The sequence below is a fragment of the Crocuta crocuta genome, unplaced genomic scaffold, assembly GCF_008692635.1.
Source record: "Crocuta crocuta isolate KB4526 unplaced genomic scaffold, BGI_CrCroc_1.0 scaffold267, whole genome shotgun sequence".
Classification (NCBI taxonomy): Eukaryota; Metazoa; Chordata; class Mammalia; order Carnivora; family Hyaenidae; genus Crocuta; species Crocuta crocuta.
In genome coordinates this window covers 3392816-3410428 of record NW_027531899.1, presented here as the reverse complement: position 1 = coordinate 3410428, position 17613 = coordinate 3392816, and the positions used below count along the sequence as shown (strand labels likewise).

Sequence of the window (17613 nt, the reverse complement as noted above, 5' to 3'; positions counted from 1 at the left end):
CTCCTTGAGAAACTTTAGGGTTTATTTATTTTTGAGAGAGAGACACACAGAGGATGAGTGGGAGAGGGGCAGAGAGAGGGGGAGACAGAGAATCCGAAGCAGGGTCCAGGCTCTGAGCTGTCAGCACAGAGCCGGACAGGGGGCTTGAACTCACTAGCGGTGGGTTTGTCCGACGCTTAACCGACTGAGTCACCCAGGCACCCCAAGAAACTTTAAACTTACATTCCTTGATCTCTCTAAGCCAAGTTTTTTCTTCAGAAAATGGGAATAACACTTCTCTATTTGCAATGGTTCACACTACCTTCACACTTTATTTCTTAGTCCAGGATTTCACAAATCAGCTCCTTTAGACCTACGTCCCTTCCCCATAGCATTAAAAGAACACAAAAGACCGAACGGTCTCCAAGGTCTGTACTTTAAGTAGAGCAAGCAGTTCATTTAAAGCGGCAAACAAATAGGGGCACCTGGGTGGCTCAGTCGGTTAAGGGTCCACTTCGCTCAGGTCCTGATTTCGAGGTCCATGAGTTCTTCCCCCTCAGGGCTCTGTGCTGACAGCTCAGAGCTTGGGGTTTGCTTCAGACTGTGTGTCTCTCTCTGCCCCTCCCCCACTCATGCTCTGTATCTCAAAAATGAATAAACGTTAAAAAAATTTAAAAAGGTCGTTTCAAATACTTTCTCTTTTAAGAAAACAACGCTAATTTTATTTCAATTCCACAATAATGCTACTACTTTTATTCAAAAGTCAAGCTTTAACTCACTTATCAGCTCAATTACGCAAACTTTCTCCCATCAAAATACTTAAAAAGAAAAAAAGCTATTCTAGGAAAATTTATCCTTGTTGCTGTTTTATTATTGTGGCTCAGAGATTACTCTCCAAGATACAATCCCAGTCATACATACAATAATATTTATTTAAACTACCAATTACACACCCACACACAAAAATTTCAAGTACCATTTCTCTCTCTCTACTACCTGGAATCCTATTACCTGCTTCCTGCAAAGGCTTGACTCACCACCCATCACTCTCCTCAGGCCCTGACTTTCACACAGAAATCAATAGCACAGATAATACCAGACCCTTTTGCAATTTTGGAGATCCCTCCCTTTTGGCCCTCCAACCCCGTTTCCCATTTAGCAATTACTCCCCTTGGACCTCCCCAATCCCGTTGCAGGTTTCCATTCTCCTCCCTTTTGGTCACCCCAGCTTTAAGTCTCAGAAGCTCAGATCCCACAACTCGTCTGCACAGAGGAACCCCAAGCCAAGCTCCCGCCTGAACAAAGGCGGAAAAAGCGACCCAAGAAGCCTGTGCACCCCTTGGGCGCAATGACACTCCCAGAAGTCTCTGGGGTGTGGCCGGGCGCGAGCCGTGAGGAATCAAGACGAATTTCAAACGGTCCATCCAACGCTCTCCCTGCTCCGAACTACATTTCCCAGAAGGCTCAATGGTGCGCATTATCTTACCTAAACCAAACTAGCCGTCTCCCTCTTCCTGAGTCCGTACAACTCCAGGGGATAGGAGGGTGGGCCGGGGAAGGAACCCCCTTTCAAACACGGCCGAGTAGCTTTTGGAAGCCACTGCCTAAGGCCAAGCCTCTGTGAGGTCTCCGGTGCGCGGTTCCACGAGAGGGCGCAATCCTTTAAACTGGGCCGCAGTTAATCCCTGAAAGAAATTCTAGCGATCGGGAGCCATCTTGCCCGCCACAGTTAAGTTTCTGACTACATTTCCCAGAGGACTCCTCGGCATCGTTGTGATTCTCGCGTGAATTCAGCCTCAAAGTCACGCGCTGGCGGGACCCTCAGGTCTGCACCCACAACTGTTGCCGTGCTGTGGAGGGTGCTACTGTTTTGGAAGCTTGGAAGGCCTGGGGTGAAGAGCCCCAGGAGAGGGCGGGGCCGAAGGCTCGGCTCTGTACGGCAGAGGAGGTAAGATTGAAATTTTGTGATTGTGTCTGGCTGGTAGTATGTAGTGAATGACTGGTTGTGATTAACTGTTCCTGTGGTGAGTGTGTGCTTCCATTGATTACCCGTGTGCCACACAGTCTGGGAGCCCGTGACAGTTCTGGTATGATTGGATGCGACCTGGTGGTGTGTGTTTGTGTGTGTGTGAGAGGGAGTGAGTGATTGGGACCACGTGCGGCATTGTGTGTCAAGGTGTGGGGAGCTTATGACTCGGTAGATGTAATAATAGCGTTTGTTCCTGTTAGGGCGTGTGTTTGTGCGACCTGTGACTGTGTGCTGCAGAGTCCAGGTGGGCGTACCTGTGAATTCTATGTGGTTTTATCTGTGGTTAGTGTGACTGTGACTGCGACCATCTGCAGGTGTGTGGTGCCTATGGCAGTGCGGTTGTGACTGAATGTCCTCTTGGTGAATGTGTGGTTGTGCTTATGTGACTATTGAGGCCCAGGGTGTGTGGCCCTGTTGCTTTGGTTATGTGTTACCTCTAGCTGTCCCCGTGGTGGTGGTGTGATGATGTTTGGGTGACTGGATAAATGTATGAGGTTTTTTTCACTTATGCTGTCTACCTAAATAGTATACTGTAGTTTTCCCTCATTTTAAAACTTTTACAAATGCTATCATATTGTCCTTTATTGTGCTTATTTGTATAACTGTGTTTCAGAGAATTGTCATATTAAATATAGTAGTGATTTGTTTTCTTTGCATTCCATCCTTTGAAGTATATCCTTGTTATTTATCCCTTCAATTAATGATGAGTTTTTGAGTTATTTCTAGTTTCTGACTTTATAAAGAGTGCTGCCACAGCATTCCTTTACAGAGGATACATGTGCATGAGTTTCTCTAGCTGACAATGGAATTGCTGGGTCATATGATAACCTGCACATTACTCAGTAGTACCAAAACAATTACCTAAGTGGGTGTGCAAATTAAAAAAAATTTTTGTTTAATGTTTTATTTATTTCTGAGAGAGACAGCATGAGTAGGAAAGGGTCAGAGAGAGAGGGAGACACAGAATCTGAAACAGGCTCCAGGCTCTGAGCTAGCTGTCAGCACGGAGCCCGACACAGGGCTGGAACCCATGAACCGGGAGATCATGACCTGAGCCGAAGACGGCCGCTTAACCGACTGAGCCACCCAGGCACCCCAGTGTGCAAATTTATGCTTGCACAGCAGTTTGAAGCATCTCTGCTCCGTATCCCTACCAAAACATGATTCTCACGGTTTTAAAAAAAGCACTTTTAGGAGATAGAGCATAAAGTGCACAAATCTAAAGTATACAGCTGTAACACAATTTCCTAAATCAACATAAAGAACTTTGCCACCACTCTGGAAGGTTCCCTCATGCCCCTTCCCAGTTATTTCTCCCACAATCACTGTGACTACTGTCTATCACCATTAATTTTACCTGTTCTTGAACTTCATATATAAAAGGAATTGTATAGCATGTGCTCTTTTATGCCTGACTTCTTCCACATTATGTCTGAGATTCATCCCATGTTGTCCACTATAGTTGTACTTAGTTCTCATTACCTGGGGATGTATTGCAATGTATTAATTGCTTACACTGCTGATGGACATTTGATAGTTTATATTTTTTGGCTATTACAAATTGTATTGCTGCTATGAACATTCTCTGTTGTTGGTGAACATGTAAATGCTCTTCTCTTGGCTAAATATTTTTAGGAGTGGAATTGCTAGATCAAATGGTGGGCGTTTGTTTAGTAGATTCTACCAATTTCTCATGTGGTTGTACCAATTCGTCCAGCAATGTATCAGTTTTACTTGCTCCACATCGGCTTTATTATTTGATATTGGCAGTCTTTTCATTATTCTGGTGGTTGTGTAGTGGAATTTCATCACAAGTTTGTTTTTGTTTTTGTTTAAGTTTATTTCATTTGAGAGTAAGAAAGCGGAAGTCGGGAAGGCCAGAGAGAGAGGAGAAAGTGAGAATTCCAGTCTCTGTGCCCTCAGCACAGAGCCCCACGTGGGGCTTGAACTCATGAGGTGTGAGATCAAGACCTGAGCCGAAGTCGGTCGCTTAACCACCTAGGCACCCCTCATTGCAGTTTTAATTTGTTTCCCTGATGGCTAATGATGTTTAGCATCTTTTCACAGGTTTATTGGCTATTTGGATATCCTGGGATTTTTTTGTTTTTTGCTTTTTCCCCAAAGTTTTTTTTTTTTTTTTTAACTTTGTTTATTTTTGAGAGAGAGCAGGAGTGGGGGAGGGGCAGAGAGGGAGACAGAATATCCAAAGCAGGCTCTGCACTGACAGCCCTGAGCCGGATTCAGGGGGTCTAACTCACAAACCACAACATCATGACTTGAGCTGAAGTTGGATGCTTAACCAGCTGAGCCACCCAGGTGCCCCTTGTATATCCTCTTTTTTAAAATGTCTGTTCAGGTCTTTTTGCTTACTGCCCTTAAAAATTTTTTTCTTCATTTAAAGAAAACGTTTTATTTTCATATTGTAAATGTAGTGTAAAGAATTCCTGTATTTTCTTTTTTTTAAGTATATTATTTTTTTAAAAAATTTTAATGCTTATTTATTTTTGAGAGAGAGAGAGAGAGACACAGTGGAAGTGGGGGAGGAGCAGAGAGCGAAAGATAATAGAATCCGAACCAGGCTCAGGCTGTCAGCACAGAGCCCAACGCGGGCCTCGAACCCAAAAACCGTGAGATCATGACCTGAGCCAAAGTCCAACACTTAATAGACTGATACCCAGGTGCCCCCTTAAGTTTACCTATTATTTAAGAGACAGTGTGCAAGTGGGGAAGGGGCAGAGAGAGAGGGAGAGAGGGAGAATCCCAAGCAGGCTCCACACAATCAGCACGGAGCCAAATGTGGGGTTTGAACCCATGAACCACAAGATCATGACCTGAGCCAAAGTTGGACACTTAACCTAGTGAGCCACCCAAGCACCGTGAATTCCTATATATTCTTCACTCAGGTGCCCATGGTACAATGATGAAAATCAGGAAACTTACACAGATTTAAGATTTTTGAATAATTTACAGACCTTACTTAAATTTTGCTAATTGTCCTATTAGTGCTCTTTTCTGTTCCAGGGCCCAATATAAAATACTTCATTGATTTAGTTGTCCCTGACCATCAGACATAGTTCTTTAGTCCTTTTTATCTTTCATGACCTTGATACTTCTGAAGAGTACTGGCCAGTTTTTTTTGTAACATATCTTTCAATTTGGATTTGTCTTCTTTTTCTACATGGTTAAATTTTGACTATGCATTTTTGACTAAAAGATCACAAAAATAATGTTTGTGTTCTTCTCAATGTGTCATAATGATACCACTATATCTCATTACTGGTAATGTTAACAATGATCACTTGGTTGAGGTGGTATCTGCCAGGTTTCTTCTTTGTAAAACTATTCTTCTCTTTCTAATTAATAAGTATCTTGTAGGGAGAGATGCTTTGAGACTCTCCAAAACTACTGGTCTCATGGGTGTCCCTGGCTGGCTCAGTCATAAGAGCATGAGACCCTTGATCTCAGGGTCCTGAGTTTGAGCCCCATGTTGGGGGTAGAGATTATTTAAATAAATAAGCTTAAAAAGATACCATTCTTATCATACTTTCACCCATCGATAGTTCTTGTGTAACAACCATTACTGTGATGTGTGCCTAGTAGTGATTTTCTCTTTCCATCATTCCTTCTGTATTTATTAATTTAAATTCTGTAAAGTGGGGCACCTGGGTGGTTCAATCAGTTAAGCGTCCGACTTCAGCTCAGGTCATGATCTCACGGTTTGTGAGTTCGAGCCCCACGTTGGGCTCTGTGCTGACAGCTAGCTCAGAGCCTGGAGTCTGCTTCACTTTCTGTGTGTGTCTCTCTCTCTGGCCCTCCCCTGCTCATGCTGTCTGTCTGTCTGTCTGTCTCTCTCTCTCAGAAATAAATAAAACATTAAAATTTTTAAAAAAAATATCTGTACAGCTGTCCCTTATTCCTCATGTGTTTATTCAATGACTTATTAATTCATGGATACTTATTTTTTCTGAGTTTTAATCCATTATTATTGTTATATAATTTTTGCTCAAATTGCCCCAGATTTGGCCATAGGAACTTTAAATTAGCTCCTGTGTCCTTTCAACATGGCATCATTTTTGAGTACTTTCTTATCCTATGTATCTGTCTTCTCCCATTTTCCTAGCAAGTTTTTAGGCCTTTGTCTTTTTTCTTTTAATGTTTGTTTATTTTTGACAGAGAGAGGGGGAGAGCGAGCATGCACAGGGCAGGGTCAGAGAGAAAGGGAGACACAGAATCCAAAGGACAGGCCTTTGTCTTTTATGATTGTGCTTTTTTCATATCTTGAAAAGAAATCTTTGTATATTTTCAAGTTCCCGCAGATATTCTATTTTCTTATATTATGGATTTAGCATTCATATTTAAGTTTGTGGTCCATTTTGCATTAATTTTTGTTTGTGCTGTTTATTGAAAACACCATCTGTGCACATCTGAAATGCAGGAAGCTTTTATCACAGATCAGGTGATATATACGTCACCCTCTTTCTGGACTGTAATTCTGTTTTATTTCTTTATTTTTGTCAATGCCACTGTCTTGAAATCTACAGTATTCTCCAGCCGTTTTTCTTTTTTAAGATTGTCTTGGCTGTTTGTCAGAATCAACTTGTTAATTCTCACCAAAAATGAAAAATTCTTGCTGGAGTTTTGTTTGTGAATTTATACATTAATTTGGGGAGAATTGACATCCGATCAGTATTGAATCTTCCAATTAATAAATATGGCATATGTCTATATTTGTTAAGGTCTTTAATTTCCCTCATTGTTGCAGTTTTCAGTGCACATCTTTTGTTAGATTTGTACCTGGGTATTTGACATTTATTATTGAAACTGTACATGGTATTTAAATTTTTAAAATTTTCCAGTTTGTTGATAGAAGTATAATTATTTTTTGTATATTGTCCTTGTTTCTAGCATCTACAAAACACCTACTTGTAGATGCTGTTTATCAAGTTGGAAGTTCTCATTCTCATTTGCTAAGATTTTTACATTAAAGAGGGCTGAGTTTAGCAAATGCATTTTCTGTGTCTATCAAGAGGATATATTTTTTTACTATTATCATCAATGTGGTAAATTATCTTAAGTGTCATATCTTGAACCAACATTTCATTCTTGAAATAAACCTTATTTGTCCTTAATGTATTAAACTGTAACAATTTCACTGGGTTAGATCTGCTAATACTTTGTAGAACTTCTTCATGTATGTTCATGAGAAATATTGGCCCATAATTTTCTTTTTATGCCTTTGTTTTGATATCAGTCTTGTATTAGCCTCATAAAATGAGTTAGGAAGAATCCCCTGTGTTTTTCTATTCACTACATATAAGATTAAAGTTTTTCCTTAAGTTTGGAAGAATTCACTGGTGAAGCTATCTGGGCCTGAACTTGTCTTGATAGAAAGATTTTAAACTATGGAATCAGTTTACCTCTTCAGATGTTTTAAGGTTTTTGTCTGTTTTGTCCATTTTGACATTTTTTTAAAGAATTTGTTTCATCTAAGCTTTCAAATTTAAGAGCATAAAGTTATTAGTATTATTGTTTTTAATGTCTGTGGCATCTATCATGATGTTTACTTTTTCATTCTTGATTTTGTTCATTTGTTATCCTTTTTCATCAGTGGTATTGCTAACATGCTTTTTCTTCTGTGTACTTCCAAACTTTTTTCTTGGGTTGTGGTTTTGCTTTTTGTTTTGTGTATTTTCCTGATTATTACTCTTCAGGTTTGCTGAGCTTGAAACTCTGTTGAAGATTTTTTTTTACATTTATTTATTTTTGAGAGACAGAGCATGAGTTGGGGAGGGGCAGAGAGAGAGGGAGACACAGAATCCAAAGCAGGCTCCAGGCTCTGAGCTATCAGTACAGAGAAACATGGGGCTTGAACTCACAAATTGTGAGATCATGACCTGAGCCAAAGTCGGACGTTCAGCCAGCTGAGCCACCCAGGCGCCCCTGTTGAGGCTTTTTATCAGTTAATCAATTCAGAGAGTTATTACTCTCCAACCTCTTTTCTTCTCAGAGACTCAGCTTACATATACGGTAAATCTTTTGACTGTGTCCCTTTTGTCTTAAACTCACTTCTGTTCTTTCTCTTCTTTTTTTCTACTTCATGTGGATTTTTTTTTTGACTTGTCTTTGAGTTCAGTAATTCTTCTTTTAAAACAATTTTCAATGTTTATTTTTGAGGGGTAGGGGAGAGGGGCAGAGAGAGAAGGATACAGAATCTAAAGCAGGCTCCCTGCAATTAGCACAAAGCTCTATGTGGGACTCAGACCTATGAACCATGAGAACATGACCTAAGCTAAAGTCGAACACTTAATTGACTGAGCCATCCATGTGCCCCTGAGTTCAGTAATTCTATCTTCTGCTTGTCTGGTCTCATGGTAAAACCATGCAATGACTTCTTAATTTCTTCCTTCCTTCCTTCCTTTTTTTTTAAATTTATTTATTTGGTGATCTCTATATCCAATGTGGGGCTCAAAGTCACGACCCTGAGATCTAGAAATGTGTGCTCTTGTGCCTGAACCAGCCAGGTGCCCCAAACTGTTTAAATTCTTTATCTTTTCCATTTGCCTATTTTTTAATTGTATTTAACATTTTAATTATAGCTATTTCAAGTTGTTTGCCAACTCCAATATCTGAATTGTCTGTGGTTCTGTGTCTGCATGTCTAGCAGTTTTTAATTGGATGATAGATATTGTGTCGAAAACCACCATGGAGGCCCAGGGCATACACTACCTGCATCTAGCCTTCTCATATCAGAAAAATTAATTTAATTACTTTTCAGGTCTCTGTTACTAACAGACAAATAAAATTCTTAGCATACAGGAAATTTGCAGGATAATGTTGGAAACAATTTAAAACATTATACTTTCATTAAAAGACTGGCTGCTTATTTAGAAGAGTGCAAAATTCTCAAAAAATTTTATTTAGATTTCATAGGACTCTCTTGTCTATAGTGGTATCTTTTGGCAGTGCTCCATACCCAAGGTATGGTCACTTTGGAAGCATACTACAGTCTTGGCCACAGAGATTATTGGGTTTAACCGAAAGGGTCAGAGGCGCCTGGGTGGCACAGTCAGTTGAGCGTTCAACTTTTGGTTTGGGCTTAGGTCATGATCTCACAGTTGGTGAGTTCGAGCCCCACGGTGGGCTCTGCTGTTATGGCATCTTCTGTCTCTCCTCTCTGCCCCTCTTCCGCTTGTGCGCACTCTCTCTCTTTCTCAAAAATAAATAAACTTAGGGAAGAAAGAGAGAAAGAGGCAGATTCCCCAGATGCAAGAATTCAGCTGGAGATGATATACTCTAGGAGCAAAGATAAAGCGGGTTGGAAATAGAACAGACATAACATGGAGCTATTGAAATAAGAATGTTTCCTGCCCAGGTCTCCTGGGTGGCTCAGTCAGTTGAAGGTCCAACTCTTGATTTCCGCTCAGGTCATGATTCCAGGGTGGTGGAACTGAGCCCTGCTTTGGGCTCTACTCATGCTGTGTGTAGACCCTACTTAAGATTCTTTCTCTGCCCCTCTCCCCTGCTCATGCGCACACACACTCTCTCTCAAATTAAAAACAAACAAACAAACAAACTTGAAAGGTGCAGGACTTGAGAATGTCCCTTTAACCAAGGAAAGACCAGTAGGAGACACCAGAAAGGGGGACTTAAAGTGAGAAGTATGGGAGAAAGAGCTATTTCCAAGTCTTTCTGAATTACTGTTGATTCTTTTTTTTAAATTGTTTTTAATATTTTACTTATTTCTGAGAGAGAGAGAGAGAGCGTGAGCAGGGGAGGGTCAGAGAGAGGGGGAGATACAGAATCTGAAGCAGGCTCCAGGCTCTGAGCTAGCTGTCAGCACAGAGCCCGATGCGGAGCTCGAACCCAGAACCATGAGATCATGACCTGAGCCAAAGTCAGACATTCAACCGACTGAGCCATCCAGGCGCCCCACTGTTGATTCTTTAGTATCGAGCACAATGTCTGGCACAAAATAGATTATGCTGGTCGATTAAGAAAAGAAAAACTAAGAGCTTAATAAATGGTAATAATAATAAAAATATTAAAGGAATGCTTTCAGGTTTTAAGAAGAGACATTTGTGGATTACCTTGGTTTTCATTTCCTGAAATATATATATATGCCTCTAGTGCAATGCAGTAAGTGCTAGGATAGATGTGTCCATTAAATAATTGATAACAAGGCTTTTTGTCCTGGGTGGTCACTTTTACATACAATTATTGATAAATTGCTTAACCATAAGGAGCTTTGTACATAGGGATGCTCACTGGCCTTTATGCTTTTATAATGCTCAGTTTATTATATTCCTATATCTAACAAACAAAAGGAACATATTTTATTAAACATTTCCGCCTTGATCTTAAATTTAGTTACTCCCCTTAAACATCTATTAATATTTTAGTATAATGTTCTTTGGACCATTTTAAACATCTTAAGCACATATCATATATACAATTATTACAAATTTTATTACTACACTTACAGTTAAAAGCTATTCTAGGGGCGCCTGGGTGGCTTAGTCGGTTAAGCGTCCGACTTTCGCTTAGGTCATGATCTCGCGGTTCGTGGGTTCGAGCCCCACGTCGGGCTCTGTGCTGACTGCCAGCTTAGAGCCTGGAGCCTGTTTCAGTCTGTGACTCCCTCTCTCTGACCCTCCCCTGCTCACGCTGTCTCTCTCTTTCTCTCTCTCCTAGAAATAAATAAAAAACATTTAAAATTTTTTAAAAAAGCTATTCTAAAGCATTAGAGATACAGATTTAGTCCATTGCTACATTATTTCTATACTTTTTAAATCCTTCCTAGTGTTTTGCCAGTTAAAACATCTTCCTAAAGTTTTTGTAATATTGCTGTGTTTTTCTGGGTTTGTTTTCTTAAGATTCATTAACCCCAAAAGTTGTCTCCAATTGTGCAAGATTATAGGCTCTGGTTCATCAGCCAGTTATTTCTTGGTCAGGACACAGGACTGGATTATAAAGAACAGATCATTAAAAACTGTTTTGACAAATGTATATCCAAACTAAAATGTATATGATCAATTTTTAGGAGTTATTTGGAATTCATATACAGGTAAGATGGTATATATGCAAGGATTTTTTTAAACTTTATTTTATTTTGAGAGAGACAGAGTGAGCCTGTGTGCACAAGCAGGGGAGGAGCAGAGAGAAGGAGAGAGAGAATCCCAAGCAGGAACTGACACTCACAAGCCATCAAATCATGACCTGAGCCGAAATCAAGGGACTGAGCCGCCTAGGTGCTGATAAACAAGGATATTTATTACAGCATTATTTGTTGTAGTGGAAGATAAGAAACAACCCCAAATGGTTATGGGCAGCAGATTGTTAAATAAAAATGTATACATTTAATGAAATACAATGTAGCTAAGGGAATTACAACTCTGTAGTACTAGTTAGGATCCAGTTCAAGATACATTAAGTAAAAATAGCAATGTGTGTAACAGTGTGTATAATATGCTATCATTTGTGTAAAAAAAGTATATCTTTGTGTGTCTATGTGTATATATACACTATATTCTCCAAGCCCATATTAGATTGTTGATCTATCCTACTTCAGTCAAAGTTTGAGGTGTCTGGAGTAGGGGATAATGAAAGATTTGCCCATTTTTTCTCACTGATACCCTTTTTTTTATTTGTATTTGTTTGGGGTAAACAGAGGGGAATGGTCATCTGGGAGCTATGGGGCAATTGGGATCTTATGAAGCTTCTTTTGTCTTCCCCAGTTCTGCCCTTTTCCAAGAGGATCCCAGACGAAGACTGGTCTTTTTCTGCAAATACCAAAGCCATGGCTCAGGTGAGATGGTATTTCCTTTTGCTCAAAGAGAGTCATTTTTACCCATAGTACATGTAAACATTTGCCTTCTTCATCATGATATTTTTGGTGTTTAAAAAACAAAAACCTTTTCAGACAGTTTAGTTAAAAGTGGTACCAAAGTTCTCTTACCCTTGCTGTAAAGCAAAAGATCTCCAATAAGTCAATTCAAAAATTGGTGGAGATATTTATTGAAAAAAAGAATTGGTTCATAACCATTGTTGGAAAAAAGAAACAAGGTCTGGTTAAGATTTTTATACTCTCAAGATTACTTGTAACAGTTAAGGGCCAAGTGGTTGAATAACAAATTTCTCTGAAGAGGTTGTAATCAGATTATAAATCATCAAAAAATCGCTTATGGATTCCATCAAGAATCCTTATTTGTTCTCACAGAGAGATTGTTAATTACATAATGTAAAAATGGTCTGACTGAGACCAGGCTCCGAAAAAAAAATTTTACCCTGGTTAACATGGTCCATTCAGGAACCTGACCCTCATTTCTTCATAAAAACCCAGTGTCCTTCCCAGTTCCCTCTTCTTTTAAGCAACGTTTATAAGTTCATTTATTAAGTTGTTCAGCATCTTCTGTCTTAGACTTCTGCCAAAAACCTTGACAGAATAGAAATGTGTTTCCCATTTGTTAATATAATTTGCCTGAACAGTGATTTGATGAGATGGAGATAAATAATTAGGGGCACCTTATAGGGAAAACCCCTGATCATCACGAACTAAGGGTTTCCAAGAAGAAAATATGTGGAATGGTTTTGCTTGATATCAGTCTTAGTACATGGAAAGATCTCCTGGTGTATGAGCCTTTCATATTTGGGATATGACTCGTGGCTCTTACAAAACTCTGACACCTATACCTTAACAGATATTTTTAAAAGTCATTTTACACATTTTGCAAGTAAAGTAGTGCTATTCCAGTCTTGCCCCATCACTCCCTCCCAAAAGGTGACTGCTCTCAACTGTCTTGAATATGGCTTAATTGCTGTCTTCTAATGAATCAGTTTTACTCTTTTGACTTACTACAAAGTGGAAGGGACACTTGAATTGCACCCTTCATTTCCTCTCATTCTGTTATTAATTATAATTTTTTGTCAAATCAGTAGTGTACACAGTATTATGATTGCAGATAATTGCTCGCTGCTAAGCCAGCTCATAGCTCCATTCTGTTACAATCTTTCATTTTTCCTGCGGTTAATTGCTTTTTTTCCCTATCATTTCCTTCATTGTCCATGTTTTCTATCAGGTCAAATGCATCAATTCATTTTGCATGTGGAGACTGCCATCCCCATTCCCTTTTTCACCCTGCTCAAACCTGGTCCCATTACTCTCTGGGCCTGCTGTCTAGCTTTCCCAAGCCTTCCATTTTGTTGTTGTTTTCCTAATTTTCCTTCACTGTTCTCCTGTGTTAATTCACCTATTTCTTGAATACTACGTCTTCCTCTTTTCTGGTATATTCCCTTCCTTTTGGTGGAGCACATCTGGTAGTTTCCTAAGAAATTGTGGAGTCCTTTTATGTCTAGAAATTTATTTTTCAACACTCACGACAGAATGATAGTTTAGTTATGGAATCTAGGTCAGAATTTTTTTTTCTCTATCAGTATATTGAAGAATTATTCTTACCGTTTCTTGTTTTTAGTAGTGTTCTTGAGAACCTCATTGCCTCTCTGATTCTTGATGCCTTTTATATGATCTGATCTCCTCTGGGTGTTTGTAGTGTCTTCTCTTTATCCTTTATTCTGAAATTTTACTCTTAGCTACTTGGGAAAAGAAGAAAAGGAAAGAGGCTCACATGTGTTGATGACTTATTGTATGGCAAGTAGAGAAAAAAAAGAGCTCCCCTGTACTGAATGGCAAGGATCATGCTAGCCATTTGTTTATGCTGTTTCACTTAATTGGGATGCCTCTCTTAGCTGGATTTTGCACTTTCCCAGTTTTGTCTGGCGGAAACAGAATAAACATGGAAACATAAGATTCAGTCCTGCTTGTTTGTTTACAGTCCTCTACTTGCGTCCCAAACATCCAGCCCCACTCTATATGCTTGCTATTTTTCACCTCTACCTTTATTCTTCTCTCTTTCCTTCACCACCCCCCCCCCAAAAAAAGAAAAGAAAACCAAAACAGAAACATAAAACATTTCTTTTTATTAATCAAGTCATATACATGGTTGTTGTTCCAGGAGTCAGTGATGTTCAGTGATGTGTCCATAGACTTCTCTCAGGAGGAGTGGGAATGCCTAAATGATGATCAGAAAGATTTATACAGAGATGTGATGTTGGAGAATTACAGCCACCTGGTATCAATGGGTAAGGACATCAGTCCATAATCAGATTCTGCCCTCAGGTCTATTTTCTCCCGTGTGAAATATCTACCTTTCAAGTAGGTATTTCTATATCCTGTTCTTAGAGAAATGCTTTTAATATTGCAGTGTTAGGAAAAAGAAGCTGCATTGAGTTATGGGGGATGTTTCAAGTCCTCTGTTATGTTCCAATAACCTGATATACCTTTCTTTGATTCTTAATGAAGGGACTGAATTTGAATCCTGGGATATTCTCATCATAAACTTATCTCCTTACTTCTTTTGTGAGCAGGACATTCTGTTTCTAAACCAGATGTGATCTCCTTCTTGGAGCAGGGGAAGGAGCCTTGGTTGGTTGACAGAGAACTAACAAGAGACCAGTGGCCAGGTAAGTGAGGCTTGGCAGGTAATGACCCAGTTGGTCAGTGGAGAGACTGCACCTTTGAGGTGCTATCTGGACTTGATCTTAGCCAAAAGGCCGAGAAGCGATTGAGGTGCTGTCTGGGGATCTCCCCTTACACTATTGTACAAAAGTAAGGCTTTTCAGCATGAGCTTTCAAATTACCTTACCTTTTCCTCTTACTTAATTAATACTCTCTACCTGCTTTTCTCCTCTTATACTTCTTTTTATTTCCTCTTATAATTGCTCAGTTCTAACCAGCCAGTGCCCTCCTCTACCCTCTCTTAATAATATTCCTTTCTATCCATATTTTGGACCTAATTCCTCATCACCTTCTCATCCTCTTTTGTATTTAGTCTTAAAAAAGCATCACTGTCTCCTGACATATATTTTTTTTTCTACATTGCCAAAGGCTTATTTTCTTTAGGGTTTTTTAGATGAAGTAGCTCATGTAGTCATTGATTCATTCATACTTACAACAAACATTTACTGATTTTTGAACGTGTGAGGTACTCTCCTAGGTACTGCAGAAATTTAAAAAAGGAATAAGCAATTTCAGAATTTATAGCTTAATAGGCATACTAGAACACAACTATATATAGCTTCTGTAAAGTAGAACCATCATAAAAGAGGTTAAAATAGGGAGCTCAGAAAAAATTAGGGCTAGGGGATAGAAGAGAAATTGACCCATATAAATATCATAGAGGGTGGTTTGAGCGTGCATGTTATTAACTTTAGATAGAATGTTGGAAGTAAAGGCTCTGTAGGTCCACTGAGAACTTAGAGCTAGCAAAGATAAAGTTGGTATGAACAAGTTGAATCAAGACAGCACCTTCATTCATTCAGTACCTATTGTATGCCCAGCACTATTCTTAACACTGATGTTATAGTAGTGAACAGAATATGTAAAATCTCTATTCCAGGAGTTTACCTTCTAGTGCTGAGAGAGGTATAAAAATAAATGAGTATATAGGTCATGTAACAGTGCTAATAAGAAAAATAGAATAGAGAAAGGGGGTAGAGGATGCTATTTTATATGATGGGGTAAGAGAAACTTTTCCAATCAGGTGACATTTTGACAGAAACTTGAAGAAATACAGCAGTAAATCATTTTATCTGGTTAGTGGAAGGAAGAAGATTACAGAGGGAGGAAGCCCAAACATTCCAGGGACCTGAAGCAGAGGTACATTGGCTGTGTTCAGGGAGGAGCCAGGGGACTAATGCTTTATCTATCCTGGTTGATCAAGTATTTTTAAATAAATCCAAGACTTCATGTCATTTTACCTTTGCATAATCTCAATTTGTAGTTCTAAAATTATAGACATTTTTCCCCTTACACAATTTTAATGCCATTATTGTCCCTAATCAATTTTATAATTTCTTGGTGTACTGGATTGTTTTCATGTCATTATAGTGAGTACTAGTGAGAGTGGACATATTCATCTTAATGGTGCTATTGTCTTTAACTTGTTCACCAGTAAATTTTACCCTTTTTATCATTACTATCCTTATTTTCTCAATTTTTATGGACTTTATGTAATAAAACAATATGTACCCAATTCCAGAAGGTGCTTTTACTTTTCAATTTTAATTTACATTGGTGTCTTTAATGTATATGTTTTAATGTGTTCGTAGTCAGCTCCTTAAAAGTGGTTATTGTGATTTCTGATCTTAGAAAATTAACTATTCTCTACAAATTTTATAATTTATATTATTGTTGTTTTTTGATTTTCTGTGATTTGTTTTATACCCTTTAAATCCATTTTTAATTTCTTTTGCAATAAACTATAAATGAAGAGTCCACATCCATTAACCTCCCTCCCCCCAGCCCCGCACACACTTTAGCATCATTTAGCTTGTTTCATCTTTGTTTTATCTGCCTGTTCAATAATAAGTTCCGATTTCTGTTACTTTGTATGTCAGCTTCTTTTTCTATTTCTTGTATCCGTCTGCTGCTTATGCCTAAGGAGATAGATATGCCTACCAGAAGTTAATATTGTCATTCTTTTTATTGGAAATTATTACAAATAATGTGAACATTTAAACAGTTACAAAATGAACTTTCATGGAACCATTACCCAGGTCAAGAACTACAACACTACCAGCACAGATATCTTTGTGTCCTTTCATAGCATTACTAAGAGTGCCATCCACAATATATATAGTTTAGTTTTAGTTGAGGTTGAATTTTATAGACATGGAATCATACTATATGTAATCTTTTATGTCTTGCTTTTTTTTTTTTTAATGTTTTATTTATTTCTAGGAGAGAGAGAGACAGCGTGAGCAGGGGAGGGTCAGAGAGAGAGGGAGTCACAGACTGAAACAGGCTCCAGGCTCTGAGCTGGCAGTCAGCACAGAGCCCGACGCGGGGCTCGAACCCACGAACCGCGAGATCATGACCTAAGCGAAAGTCGGACGCTTAACCGACTAAGCCACCCAGGCGCCCCACGTCTTGCTTTTTTTTTAATGTTTATTTATTTTTGAGTGACACAGGGAAACAGATAATGAGTGGGGAGAGGCAGAGATAGAGGGAGACACAGAATCCGAAGCAGCCTCCAGGCTCTGAGCTGTCAGCACAGAACCCGACACAGGGCTCGAACTCCCTAACTGTGAGATCATGACCTGAGCCAAAGTCAGTCTCTTAACCGACTGAGCCAGTGAGGCACTCTTATGCCTTGCTTTTTTTATTGAACATTTTGCTTTTAAGATTCATACATAGTATTGCTTTTGTTAGCCTTGATTCATTCCATTATATGAGTATACCTCATTTTATATAACTGTTCTACTGTTCATAGGCATTTAGGTTGTTTACATTTACAGACAGCTGCTATGAACATTTTCTGTGTGTTAGGACTAGGAGAGAAGTGAGTGGATCATAAGATATCATATGTTCAGCTGCCAAATGTTCAACTTTTTTTTAATGCCTGTGCTAGTTTATAATCCCACCAGCAGAACATGAGAGCTCTCATTATTGCACGTTTCCTAACATACAGTATTGTCACGTTTGGAGTTTTTCAAATTTTTGAGTGTACAATATACTCCAGTGTGGTTTTAATTTGCATTTCCCTTTTTAC

The 17613-nt window shown here is 39.0% G+C and overlaps 1 protein-coding gene across 1 annotated transcript in view; it reads left to right on the top strand.

Annotated features, from left to right (window-relative positions):
* The first annotated feature begins 1768 nt into the window (after positions 1-1768).
* Positions 1769-17613, top strand: part of ZFP14 (ZFP14 zinc finger protein) — a 126594-nt gene continuing 110749 nt past the window's right edge. Inside the window, exons 1-4 of the mRNA XM_077773751.1 lie at positions 1769-1927; positions 11743-11813; positions 14017-14143; positions 14429-14524. Coding sequence (XP_077629877.1) covers positions 11805-11813; positions 14017-14143; positions 14429-14524 — 232 coding nt within the window. The 5' untranslated portion in view covers positions 1769-1927; positions 11743-11804. The remainder of the gene's footprint in view (positions 1928-11742; positions 11814-14016; positions 14144-14428; positions 14525-17613) is intronic.